This window comes from Syngnathus acus, chromosome 15 (genome assembly GCF_901709675.1).
Source record: "Syngnathus acus chromosome 15, fSynAcu1.2, whole genome shotgun sequence".
Lineage (NCBI taxonomy): Eukaryota > Metazoa > Chordata > Actinopteri > Syngnathiformes > Syngnathidae > Syngnathus > Syngnathus acus.
The window spans coordinates 10,736,420-10,750,884 of record NC_051100.1 but is presented as its reverse complement, the minus strand read 5'-3'; the positions used below and the strand labels follow the sequence as shown (position 1 = coordinate 10,750,884).

Below are 14,465 nucleotides of genomic sequence, written 5' to 3'. Positions count from 1 at the left end.
CATGTGCACTCACCGAGCTATTGCGTGAAGGTGTGCCCAGGTCTCGGGCTGTGACAGTGATGTTGTAAAAGGTAGTGGTCTCTCGATCCAACTCAACATCCTTCCTCACTCGAAGTTCCCCCTCCACGGGAGATATCATGAACTCATCTTGTAAAACAAGACAGAAGGTTGCTCAGTCATGCTGATAAAAACTTGAACAACAAAGAGCACGTCAACACTGTACTGCTGATAAATAACTGAGCAACACCAACTTTGATTATTTCCACCAGTGATGCTGTACTCCACTTTGCCATTCAGACCAGAGTCTTCATCAGTAGCTTTGAGTGTCCAGACCCGAGGACCCGGCTGGCCCTCGGTCACCTCAAAGGGTCCCTCATAGGGTCTTGGGAAAGTAGGAGTCACATCATTCACATCCAGGACGTTGACCAGCACCTTGGGTAGAAATGAGATTTGAAAATTTGCCAGTCAATGCAAAGTCTAAAAGATACGGAAGAAAAGGAGTCTCATTACCGTTGTGCTAGATGTCAAGCGATGAGCAGGATTTGGACTTTGATCTGTCGCTGTGACCACCAGAGCATAGTGTCCATTACTGATCTCATAGTCAAGCTCCTTCACAGCTGTGATCCTCCCCTAAACACAAATAATCATAAATATATATATTTTTTTGTCAACCCACAAGGTGACACTATAATTGTCATTCTTTAAACTCACAGTATTGCTGTTGATATGAAAAGTTTGGAACAGGTTGCCATGAGTGATGGCATATCGCAAAGTGCCATTCAGATCCTCATCCGGATCAATGGCCGTTACTATAGCGATGGTGGCGCCCACTGTGTCGGGGCCCTCGCTCAGCACTGTAACATACTCCTCCTCTGGAAATTCAGGGGCGTTGTCATTCTCATCCACAATGTGAACGTTGATGGTGGTGGAAGTCTGCATGACAAAAACAACAGCAAAGCTGTTTTATTATTATTAACCCTGTGCAAATTAATCTTTTCGTATTCATTGCAACAGGAAATTATTGATTGATAATATGGATTGATAGTGATTTAGCATATCAAATATGAAACAGGAAATATTCTATTTCTAATAGAAACACTCAAGAAAATGTATCCTTTTTAGTCCCAAGTTGTTGTTTATTTTCCCCATATTTTTCAATTATCTTTCCTATTCCCGTGGGACAGGGAAAGAAAGCAAGTACAGAGCAAACATAATTGCATGTTTTTTTCATTGCATTTTATTTTATTGTGCACATCACAATAAACATTTTGAATCTTATTTAGGAAGAATGGATGTAAACAACATTCTTCTACACAAACATTAAGCCCAGAAAGTAAGGAGGATCAAAACATTCCACCGAAAGACTCTGGTATGTAAGTCACAAAGATCCTTATATAGAACTGAGAATAAAAGCAGCGTTTGCCATGAGAGCCATTTTCCTGAGCATTTTCCTTGGACATTGTGCTGAATGCTTTTCATGAATCACTCAATGGAAAAATGGTGAACATGCCCTAATAAACTGGCCAACATAATCAAACTTTGCTTAACATGAGTCTTGTGAGTGACGCAAATGATGACAAAAACTCAGCAGTGCACTCATTATCATTTGAACCTTTCTTTTAGGACAATGTAAGCAAGACATCACATTTGGTGACTTAAGCGAATGCTCAAAGTAAGGACTCTTAAAATAGACATGCAATCATAAAAGAAAAAAAAAAACTAATAAAAAATATAAATATCCATCCTGCCACCCATCTACAGTGCTTGTCCATTTGAGTGTGCAGCAATTTGTGGGGCACATTTCACTAGAAAATGCAAACCCAGAGTCTTAAAAAAGGCCCTCTTGACTGTGAGGATAAAAATTTAAACAAGTTTTATTATTACCTCAAGCCAACACCTAAGAAACAATTGCACATTATTCCCAAACTACAATGACGTAACTCGATCTTTAATATTCTTATGTTCAGAATAATACATGATAAGATATAAATATTTTGGATAAAGTACTGTTAGAGTTTTGTTTGAGTCCTCATCTGTCTGGAGTGGGTGGTTCCAACGAAACCGCAGCATCACGTCACGTGACTTGAGCGCAACAAACTTTCCAACCTCAGAAGCTTCACTCGCAAGAGTTGGAGCGACAACGATCAGTCAATCCTCTAATGCTAATTAGAGTGAAACTGCAAGTAAATTCCACGTGAAAATAGTTTGAAAGTGTCCAGACAAGCATGGAATCCGAACTACTTTGGAGTAAAACGATGTTGTTTTGGTGCTGTTGCCTTGTGCTGTCCTCAAGTGGAGGTGAGTTGATGGCTTTGTGACTGAGCGGGCGTGTGGCAGCTTGCGGACACTTTGCCCTTTGTCACAGCAACTTTTTTCCCCCGACGTAAAATATCCATGTGCGTCTTTTTAGTGATTGGAATATGCGCGTGAAGATGTAACGTCAGAAAGGAATCAATAAACTTGGTCAGATGCGTGACGTAACTTCAGCGCACCGTTTTATTGCGCACATGTTTATTGTTCATGTTAAACATGTTTTAATACTTTGAATTACCCAGTGACTTATTTATGAAAGCGCCCCCCCCCTCAAAAAAATGTTTCTTGTCAAGGTGACAGATAAGCAAATTCCATGTAAAAGTAAATAAGAGATCACACCAATCGGAATGTTGGCCGTTCTGTAAAACACAAGATGTGTTGAGAATATTTTATGTAAAGATGTGTTGGATTAAAGCATTTTTGTGAATTAAGTCTCACCTTAAACTGCGTAATGACGCTCTTAGCATGGCGCATCCTAAAATTAACGCAAATGTCATTGCACAGTGCATTGTAATACTCTTTATGTCGACTGAAAAAAACTTGTCATTATTTTGGCCTAATTCCTAAAATGAAATGTGTGTCTTTGTCAAGGACTTTGTCATTGCAAGTTTAGGCAGCTGACTGTTATAGAGAGATGAGACAGCTGTTGCCTTCAGGCGCTGGGTGCCGACACCTCACTGACCATTTTGAGCCTTAAGCATTATGCCATTAACATACTATTTGGCATATTATTTAAATGACATGATTTAGATATGAGAAGATAGTCATTACTACTGACTGTTAAACTGTTGAGGCTAATTTAGAAAATGTCTCCAGGGTTGCCCTCCTCTTGTTATGTCTTACTTGTCAGGAGGTTTTCCTTCCTTTAAGCCCAAACAGCTGTTTATGCTACTGTCAGTAATGGCCTTTTCCGCAAACCATGGGCTGATACAAACAATAATCAGTGTCTCCAAGTCAAGATAAACACTTTGCTGTCTGTGCAGTACTGTTACAGTCGAGATGAGCTCCGCACAGGATGTGGCCGAGCAATCTCGTAGACCCCCCCCCCCCTTCCCCTCCTGTTTAGCACAGCGCATGTAATGTATTGATCCTAAATAAGTCAATATTAGGGGGCAGTGATTGAAAATGGTTTCCTGGGTCAGTCTCATCAACAGGATGTGGCCTCAGGGAGTTTTTCTCCTCTGTAAGACAGGATGTCAGTTTTGTGAGTAGACGTATTTGTTAATGGGAGTGAAAACAGGCCTCAACGCGTTTTGCACTGGTTATTTTCCTTGGTATCAAGGACATAACACTGACCACCATTGACAGAACCTTGACTGCTTCAATGACAACAATGTTATGCACAGTAAACCTCACACAGCAAACAGAAGATGAAACTATTTTATGAGTCGCGTGCAACAATTTATTGATTAATCAGCAATTAATCGATCATCAAATTAATATTTTTTTTTATCTCAAAAATACTCCAAATACTCAGAATTTCAGCCGCTCAACAAAAGTAAATATTCACAGATTTTTGTAGCGCTCCTGATTTTCTCTTTGTTTAATGGTAATAAGACATTTGCAAACATCTTCTCTGCATCTACTTTCATTTTGGTAAACCATTTGCCTATTTCAAGGCTTAAAATACTTTTTCCTCCTTTTTATCTGCTATTTAACTGTTCAAAGTGAGATAAAACTTGACAATGTAAACGTGTACAGTAATCCCTCGTTTATCGCGGATAATTGGTTCCAAAAACAAAAACGTTTTTTATATGATTTATTGATTAAAAAATAAAATAGTAACATTATCTCTTATTAAAATAATAATTACTTGCAGCCCTAGTTTATCTTCAAACTGCATGTGTGGGAAGCAGCCACCACATGTTTCAAAATGGTTGCTGCAGATGAAGCGATGTTGTAAAATGCTTACCAAGTGGTGGTTATACAAGAGGAAGCAAGAAACATACACTCGTCTTGTGACAAATCCTTCAAGCCAAGTTAATTGCACCTTCATCCCCAGATACTAATAACTGACCTACCACCTACATTTTGAGCCACTTTCTTTTGCTTTATCTTTGTCAAGTTTATTTATATAGCCCTTAATCCCAAAAATGTCTCTTTGTTTTTGCTTCGACTAGAGGCTTCATCTAAAACCGTGTGTTGAAGGGATATTCGGGAGTCCTCCTGCTGGTTTCATTAACTCCTAATAGTCTCTAATGCATTTGCATTTGTAGGAGGTGTGAAAAGGGGTGTGTTCTTGGGGAGCCACTTGAGCAAACACAGGTAGTGAATTCACATGAGTCAAATGATACCAGCTCTACCAGTTGGTCACTCGTCTTTTGCAGAAACTAAAATAAAAACCGAATCCTAAATAACCTTGGAGGGCTTCGTGAAAATAAATAAGAGTACATAGCGAGGCTTTCTTGTCAAACAAGAGCTGTCAGCGGCAATGTGTTTTAAACAGGTGCCATACAGGCATATGACAAAAGGAGGACTGTTTTTGCACCCTAAGGGGCTATCAGTGTCCTGAGACCAGGTCAACTAAGATTATGAACACAGATGAGTGGTCGATGTGAGTTTAAACAAAAAAGGTCTAACTCCAGTTTGAGAAATACTTGAGAAAACACCACACCTACAATATGACATCCCATACTACAATGTAGTGTGGTCAAATCGAGTTAACTGTGGTGATGATGATGATTCCAAAGTGTTTTCCTTCCAGTTCCAGTTATCGCAAACAGTCACAGTATGTACATATGTAAGAAAATAATTTTCAGGAAAGAAAGCACGGAAGAGTTGCCAAAAGCCAGCCAAAGAGGAAGTCAGGGTGGGTGTGAATGTGAAACAAGAGTGGACAAGGGCTTCCCGTCTTATTGTCCCTCCACAGTGGCAGGAACAGCCATGGGGGCAAGATTCACTTTAATCAACCCTCCGTGGTCTTCCTATTGCCTCCAGCGCACAATGGACGATGCAGAGTTCACCACATTTGAACATACCTCATGCAAATGCACAGCTTAACAAAACAGTGCTTTGGAGTCTTGCAGAGTTAAAACCAATGGAAGACCCAACTCAAAACAAATAACACTTGTACACTTCCTCATTTTTGTTCTCGTTCACCCACAAATCCTTCTTGCAATTGGATAGCAGTGAGAAAGATTGTTTTGAAATATGCTGAAACTGCTTTTTAATTTAGACATTTTTCCAGTCCAGTGGCTACACCAATGTCCACAAATGGCAGCATATGGAAAACACCTACAGCATCACCTTGGATTGAGTGTGGGTTTGCATACAACCTATTCCCAAAGAAAACACTGCAGCTGTATTTTTGTCTTATTTGTTCATGGCGAGAAGCCAGGCGGGAAGGAGCGGTGAAGTAGAGAGTCTTATTTGAATGGCAGGACAATCCAGAAAGGATGTCCACTCCTCAAATACTGACACGCCCGTTTCTAAAATATCCATAGCAATCCTTCAATAACGCAAACCAAGTATGCATAGTTACTGCTGTCCTTCCACATACTGTTATTCTAACAGCACACATTCATACACTGGGCTGGTGAAGATGCTGCTTTTTCAAATGAAAGGAAACCTATTTGCCAATACAGTAATCCCTCGTTTATCGCGGATAATTGGCTCCTAAAACCACCCGCGATAAGTGAAATCCGCAAAGTACGGTCACCAACAAGAAGTACTGGGCAGGCTAACGAGTTAGCGGAAAGATACTAATTCACGATCGTGCTAACACGCATAAACGGACTTCTAAAGGAATGTAAAGGAACATTTGGAGCAATACTACATTGTCCTAAAAGTTAGACACATGTTTACTCAATTTAGAAGTTTTATTTTGACTTTTAAATGTTTTTTTAATTTGGAAAAAAAATCCGCGATGTAGTGAAGCCGTGATAAACGAAACGCGAATTAGCGAGGGATCACTGCACACATTGACGTTGGCTTCTGAAGCACCACTGTTCATTGACAGATGCTGAAAGGCTGTTTTTGTTTGGGGATGTGACCTGTTGCATCTGTGTATATGTAGTATATATGTATAGAAATACCAAAAATATTTTGAAACAAACACACCTGGTAAAGTGTTTTATTTGGTGAAAAAACGTGTTGTTTAGGACAGCAAGGTGATGGAGTAGTTGGCACGTGTGTCTCACAATTGACAGATTTTAGGTTTGAATCTCATCTAAGGTTTTCATGAGATCCGGTGCAAAGAAGAATTGTGTGTGTGTTTTTTTCTTGTTTCCGGAATGCACACGCATGACAATCTCGGTATGCTTTTTCACCACAGTGATTGTTTACCACACGGCCGTCGTCAGCGGTGGTTGTAGGGGAGACCAGAATTCGATCCCGCCCAAGCTTTATTTCAGTCAAAAATAACCCTCCGTTTAGAAAATGAAAATACGCCTAAACCACACACACGGCACTGGTTAGAAGACTTAAGAGTAGATAAAATGGAGTCAAACTACTTCTCTTCACTATAACCACATATGACACATTCACATTCCACATTGAACACAACTGGCAGTAAAGAAACGCTTGCTTTGGATAACACAACTCAGTTTTGTCTCGTCAACACCGCCAGAGGTCAACCGCTAGCACTGCCAGATGTAAAACACAAGTTCTGTAAGAACCTCACAAGGGAAAGAGCAACTCATTCTTGTGCATTCCCCTAATACCAGACTCATGCCTCGCGTGTGAGGACAAAATAAATGATAGCAGTCAGCGTCTACTCCAGCTACGTCTTCAAACCACAGTAAGATGACTCTTACTTTTGGGTTAAACCCAAACTTCGGATTACCGGAGCTTTTGAGTCACGTGTGTCACTGAGTAATTACATGCAGATTGTCAGTCAACTTAATATTTCTATTTTTACCAGTCTGCAACCTTGCCAGTAATTACAGAATAGTTTTGGGAAAATTACTGCCACCTCTGTGACATTGAGTGGTAATTCAATTGGCATTAAGGTTAGCCGCTTCGTTCCTTTTAAAGCTCGTCACCGTGATACATTTTCCTGCCATGCATGTACAGTGACTAAGCAAAACTCTAATGCCTTACAAGATGGTTATATTCTTATTTGACATTTAGATCAAGATGTCGACGAAAGCCCAGCGTGATTTCCAAACCGATCAGATTTTAGATTTCTTTGTTGTGTATGTAAATATTTTGAGGACCTGGCAACTTGAATCCCCCAGATGTTTTGTATATATTCATTTAAAGTGCTCCAAACATTTAAGAAGAGGAAGCAGGCTGTTCAGACCAAATAGTCACAAAAACCAGGAAGTTTGTAATGCACTGAAATAGGAGAAAGGATGTTGTTGTGGTTTGTAAGAAGTGTAATGCCCAAGGGACTGATAGTTGGTATTGTGTTTGCATGGTACCAATGTTGTAGCAATGTTGACTGATGGTACAGATCCTTCCATTGCTTTTTAAAATGTAAGTTTTGCTGTATTTCAGGGGTCATCCAACTCATTTTTTTCACGTAGTCATAGCTTCTTTCGGAAGGCCATTATGACTGTCAACCCAAATAAATGTATGAGCACCTCATATTATATACAGAATAAGCTACAAAACAAACTGACAAAGAACTCGTTTTCAAATCAGACGAGTGAAAACTGGTCAAATATAAAAAAAAAAGATATTATTAAAAGTGAAGACAATTTGCAATTCTAGTAATGACACATGAATTTGATGCACAATTTGTCTTCACGGGCCACATAAAATGATGTGGCGGGCCGTATCTGGCCCCCGGGCCTTGAGTTTGACACATGTGCTGTATTTCATGTCATGTAAAAATCCTCCAAGTCGAGTTGAACTGTTAATTTCATTCTAACAGGAACCATACTTGGAACTTAATTATACCCATTTTTGCATAGAAATAAGAAGATAAGTTTTTGTGGTTCGTAATATATAAATGTATTTTATGTTTTTCTTCTTTATAGTTACTGGGAAGACGTCCCTTGCCCCTTCCTCACTGAGCATTTCTACACCTCACCTTTTCTGGACCTGTCCGGAAGGGGCAACTTTCGCACCCGACTGCGCTCAGACAGGCGTCCCCTTGGCCCCCTCTGACGTCTTAAAACACGTCTGGCTTTTCACGCCACATAGCGACCAACACTGCTCGGGACGGTTAGGCCCACGTCACATGACGTATGGTCGTCCACATGGAAACCACAGCTTGCCACCAGGGTTCAAATTTGGATATACGAAGAACAACCTCTGGATGGCTCTGCAGAATGTGACCATGGTTGACCAGGGTCGGTACTGCTGCATGGTCCTGGACTTTCAGCAAGACCATAAACATCCAAAACTTATGCAGAGTTCCCACAGTCATGTTATACTCCATGTGACACCACGTAAGTAAGACAAGGCAAAGTAGAAACATTATGAATGGAAGTTTTGCAAGGAATTCAACTGGATGTCACTATTTTATACACAATCTAAAAGCACTGTTTGTTAAAAAAAACATAGTGCAACATAAATCAAACTAAAATGTGTTAAATATGACAACTACTGGTAACGCACACATAAATCACAAAGATTAATTTCCTTATAATTTCAATATTTAAAGGCATTGCACCACACAACGCATTCTGGGAACTTAAAAGTTTATTTATTTATTTATTTTTAAACAATATATTTGCATTCGACCCACGCTAATAGCGGGTGAAAGGGACCACGTTGGCCCACGAATAGCAAAAATCAGAATATAATTGATCCCTATTGAAATGCAATGGGATACATATTTTTTTTAATCAACAGGCCGATCAATCTGTAATTTTTATTTGTTTTTGCCAAATATGAACACCTAAAAAAAACATATCTGGCCCTATTAATTCATAAACTACAGTATCCTCACTACCCAATGCATAGCCCGACCTAAAATGATATACTATTTTTTATTCGGGGAAAAAACGCTCACAATTTGGAAATATTCTTTTTTTTCCCACAACATACAGCAATGTACCTTTGAATGAATATTTCTTGTTATGATTAACTGATCCTAAAATATAATTCATTTGAAAACCATATCATTCCTTTATAGGAAGAAATGGATCCCAAGAATGTACCGTCATAGATCCTGCATTACCTGGAGGTTTGTCATCACATTTAAGCCCATTGCATAGCGTCTTAATTATCCTGTTTATGTTGTATTTACTCTAACTGACATCCTCTCTCCTCCATCTTCAGGGGCTGTGCCAGTGGCCCTGGCCATAGCGGCCTGCATCTTGGGTTTGCTTTCGCTGCCTGTTATTCTGCTTCTCGTCTACAGGCAGAGACAGCACAACCATTCCAACAGACGTATGTATTACCCATATATTTCATTACGTATGTCCGCCTGCACAAAATAATGTGATTCAGTGAAAGACCGGTATCAAAATAAATTATTTTCAAATCTATTGTTAAGTTTTTAAAGACAAGTGTGACAGAGGTGTTAAATTAGCAACACGTGATACAGGACTGTCTCAGAAAATTAGAATATTTTGATAAAGTTTTTTATTTTCTGTAATGCAATTAAAAAAACAAAAATGTCATACATTCTGGATTCATTACAAATTAACTGAAATATTGCAAGCCTTTTATTGATTAAATTTTTGTTTTTTTTAATTGCATTACAGAAAATAAAGAACTTTATCACAATATTCAAATTTTCTGAGACAGTCCTGTACATGCGGTGTACAACAGCATTACAGGACGTGCACTTAACATTTTACTTGTGAAAGAATTGAAAAGTAGGTCCAACTCCAGCCCAAATGAGGCTAAGTGAATAACAAGCAGTTTCACATCAAACGCGAATTGCCCTCAATATTTCCATCGCTTTGCTTTGTCTGAAAACACATTTCCTGTTTGAGAGTTGAATCAACTGTACACAGAGGGAAACCTGTTCACACACTATATACATGCTGCCATTCTGCTTTGTTTGGCTTTACTTACAATAACCTATTTCCTATTTCCTCTGTCCCAGGTGCACAAGAACTGGTGAGGATGGACAGGTATGTTTTCCCACATTCTGCTAGGCAGCTGTTCTTACAGGACGTGTTCTGTAACACATCTGGTCTTTTAAATATATTCCACATGGATTATTTTTAAATACCCAAATCACTGCTGCATTTAGTTCATCTGTAGATTCTTTTGTAGTACAATAAAGAAGCACAGTTTAATATCAAGAAGACTTCTGAGCAGATAAACATATGTTGGCAATGTCTTAACCATGACACACATTGTGTGCTCCTGTTAACTGTGTGTCTGTTTTTCTTGTTTGTCTTCAGTGAAGCTCAGGGCCATGAGAACCCAATGTTTCTTAGGGAGTCACCACGAGCGAAGACCCGGACTGTTGCTCAAATTATGACAAGGCAGTCCTCGGGGACAGGCCACCATCTGTTATCTGAACCAGGAACCCCCATGACTCCTTCTTCACATGGGGATGTTTTCTTCCCACTGGAAGGTAAGACATTTATATTTAGACTATATATATCCTGGATTTTACTACAGTCAAAAGTTTAGGTTTGAAAAAAAAAAAACTTGAGTCTCCAATGCTGTTGGTTTGGAGGCCTTAGAGTACAGGTGTCAAACTCAAGGCCCGGGGGCCAGATACGGCCCGCCATATCATTTTATGTGGCCCGTGAAGATAAATTGTGCATCAAATTCGTGTGTCATTACTAGAATTGCAAATTGTCTTCACTTTTAATATCTTTTTTTTTTTTAATATATAACCAGTTTTTACTCGTCTGATTTGAAAAGGAGTTATTTGTCAGTTTGTTTTGTAGCTTTTACTGTATATAATATGACATTTATTTGGGTTGACAGTCATAATGGCCCTCCGAAACAAACTATGACTACAATGCGGCCCGCGAAAAAAAAGAGTTTGACACCCCTGCCTTAGAGGGACAAAAATGTGACTGTTTGATAGAGATAAGCAAGGAAACTGTTCTGAACTGCAGAACAGATGTTTTCTGTCATCTCCCATCAATACTAAAACTAGCTCTGTACTGCGGAATCTTTGTGACTGTCCTGTAAATGTCAATAGTCAAATGATTGTATTTCTTATCTACTCTTATTGCAGAAATACACAACTAGTGTTTCAAAATTACAATGAAAAAGGACTCTGACGCAAAAGAAGTGTAACCGTGGTCTGAGTGTTGCAATGTTCCACATTTGCTGGAAGTGTTGTGTAAAATTGCGTGTTCAAATCTTATGGCTTGCGACAGATGTAACTAAGAAGTCCAATCTTTCTTCCCCCACATAGCTGAGTACTCTGGTCTTTGCCTTTTTAAAAATGATTTCACAACTCAGCAGTCTTATCATCTATATCTTTTTTCTTTTGTTGATGACATATTAACAAAAGTAAATTCCTGGAACTTTTGTCAATTTTCTCTGCCAGTATTCTTCAGTTATTTACTTATGTGATGCAAATTTCACAACCCAATTTAATGTCATAGTTTTTGTATCGTATGAATAAAAGCCACACTTCAGGTTTCTTCTTCATCTTTTTTTGGCCTGCTGACCTTAAACTGAGAGGAACCTACCAAGCTGGTTCCTCTTACTGTAAGCATGTCGCAACTCAGACTTTTAAACTTTTTTTCAGGCATTTTAAAGGGCTTTTAAATAAATATATTTAACAGTGTATTGAGCAGTAGTCCGTAGAATACACCAAAAAATAGTACTATTATTTTTGTTTGTTCCACGAATAGTGTTCTCATTTTAGCACAGACATGACAGATGCATTTGTAGTGCTTGTGATGGCATTTTAACAACTCTAATTTGAAATTAAAATCCACACAAAGCCTGTGAAGATAACCTGTTAGCATGCATCTTCTCTTATCGGCCTTTTTTTTTTTTCTCTTTTACAGACACCATCCCTGAGTCTCCAGACAACCTCCTGCTTTAAAGAGGGGAGGAAAGAGCTTTGCAACTTTCTCGTTTTCTTCAGTGTGTCCCCAGAGCAACGTTTCCCTCGGTCTGTCTCACAATTGCTAGGAATGTCGTCTACGCACTGTTTGGTCTGTATGAGGTAACGGACAGACTGCATCTTGATTTCCAACACTGCTTGCTGCACTTGCAAAAGCTGGAGGACATAGGTAAGCCGTGATTCGGAAACTCTTGCGCTGCGGCTAGGTCAAGGGTACGTGTGCGGGCATCGAACTGACTACTGCTGTGGCAGGGTTCTGTGGACTGTGGAGTGTTGAGGGCTTTGTGAAAGGGTTCTATGTCAGAAGGATAACAAAATGTACAAAACAAAAAATGCCTTTTTTTTTTTTTTTTTAACTTGCCAATTTAGTCCATGCAGGACATGAACAGTTTTCAGCAGGGAACTTGTAGTACTGGTTGGCGGTCAGTTGCTGAGGAAGGTGATTGAGAATGAAGAGTTGGTGAGAACTGATCCCACACCAGATGCATGACAGTTTTTTTTTTTTAACTGCTACACCACAATGCATGTCTAGATATCGCAGGCTTTTAATTTTTTTTTCCCCAGATGGTAAAAAATCACAGCGTGATTTCTATAATGAAAGACTTAAAAATAATATTTAATTATTGGTTCATACAAAGATCATGTTGAAAGATTACGCTCAGGAAGAGTATTTCTTAACTGGGATACCAGCCGGCCATAGTAAATCTGCTGTATTTATCTAATGAGTAATAACAAAACTTGCATTCACCATGGGGAGTTTAGTTTTTGTTTCCTTTGCTCCTGATCAGGTGAGTCAACCTGAAGTGAAAAAAACATGGATGTCCTAAAGCGCTGCATGCTTCCTCACAGGTCTCACTTTCATTTCAGTCAACTTTGAGCTCTGCTCTAAAAATTTATATTCCTCCCAAGTCAGAATAGTCAGCAATTTGCAGTGGATAATAAATCCACATTGTGATATATCCACATTCATTTCAGCACATCCAGACCTCAGTGTTCTATTTTTATTAAAATCATGTATATAACTAGCCCAAATTCCTTCTTAAAAACAATGTAACACATTTAATCACTGCTGTGTTTGTACAGTTTGTCTTTGGTGATGGATTTTATTTTTGTTTTTTTATGTTGGAATTTGAGCTTTGAGTTGTTTGAAAATAGCTTGACTGTGTGGTTAAACGACAGCGGAGAGGTAATGTACCTATCGGGGGCCGTGAGGAAGAGTTGGTTTCTCATTTTTAGTGGTCAGTGGCTATTTTGCTGCAAGTTTCCTAAAACAGGGTATTGTGTATATACTGTATTGTATGTGTGTACTTTAGATTCTTTTAAATGTATGTGGCCCAAGAAGATTTTTATGCAAATTTGCCTTAGTGTGAGTGAAAACCTATTGTTCTGTATATTGTCCTCAAATTATACAGATTGAAGCTTAACTAATAATAATAATAAAAATGGAGCAGTACCACCTTTACTTTATGTCTTTTTAATTTACATTGTAAAAAACTGCTACAGATGTTCATCAATGTGGTGGAGCCCCAGACCTTACTGTTCGACACATTTGTTCACTGATGGAATCCATCCATCCATTTTCTGTACCGCTTAGTCCCCACGGGGGTCGCGGGTGTGCTGGAGCCTATCCCAGCGCCATCGGGCAGTAGGCGGGGGACACCCTGACCCGGTTGCCAGCCAATCGCAGGGCACACAGAGACAAACAACCATTGGCACTCACACCTAGGGACAATTTGGAGTGCTCAATCAGCCTACCAAGCATGTTTTTGGGATGTGGGAAGAAACCGGAGTGCCCGGAGAAAACCCACGCGGGCCCGGGGAGAACATGCAAACTCCACACAGGGAGGGCCGGAGGTGGAATCGAACCCGCACCCTCCTAACTGTGAGGCGGACGTGCTACCCAGTGCGACACCGAGCCGCACCTGATGGAATCCACTGCATACAATTTAACAAGGTCAGACATCACATAACAGAAAAAAAACCCAGTCTGCGCTCAATATTACACACAATTTTGAGCTTGTACAAGCAACATTTTTCTTCCCCTTTTTGAGAACAGTGCTTGTGGCTTTTTTTGCAAAGGCGTTTCCTGTGTTGTCAACAACTTCTCATTTGAGTCTACTATGAGGTGTATGTGATCTAAATCAAATTGGGTATTTTATGCTGCATCTGTTGCTCTTGTCAGTACAGGGAATTGTGATTGTAAAGCCAGAATTGGTCAAAAGAGGTGGTGTAATGTAATGAGACTTAAGGAGAGATGATT

General features: G+C 39.4%; 2 protein-coding genes across 3 annotated transcripts in view; one reads left to right on the top strand and one right to left on the bottom strand.

Annotated features, from left to right (window-relative positions):
• The window catches only part of cdh23 (cadherin-related 23), a 129,146-nt gene that overhangs the window by 12,815 nt on the left and 101,866 nt on the right, over positions 1-14,465 (bottom strand). For both annotated transcript variants that reach the window (XM_037272603.1, XM_037272604.1), the window contains exons 38-41: positions 712-933; positions 511-630; positions 252-432; positions 14-147 (exon numbers count right to left, since the gene is read on the bottom strand). In XM_037272603.1, the coding sequence (XP_037128498.1) occupies positions 14-147; positions 252-432; positions 511-630; positions 712-933 (657 nt within the window). The remainder of the gene's footprint in view (positions 1-13; positions 148-251; positions 433-510; positions 631-711; positions 934-14,465) is intronic.
• On the top strand, positions 2,097-13,667 carry vsir (V-set immunoregulatory receptor). Its single transcript, XM_037272668.1, has 7 exons — positions 2,097-2,298; positions 8,238-8,651; positions 9,341-9,391; positions 9,487-9,597; positions 10,262-10,289; positions 10,566-10,741; positions 12,147-13,667. Exons 1-7 carry the CDS (start codon positions 2,226-2,228, stop codon positions 12,182-12,184), a joined length of 891 nt encoding a protein of 296 aa, XP_037128563.1. The 5' UTR covers positions 2,097-2,225; the 3' UTR covers positions 12,185-13,667.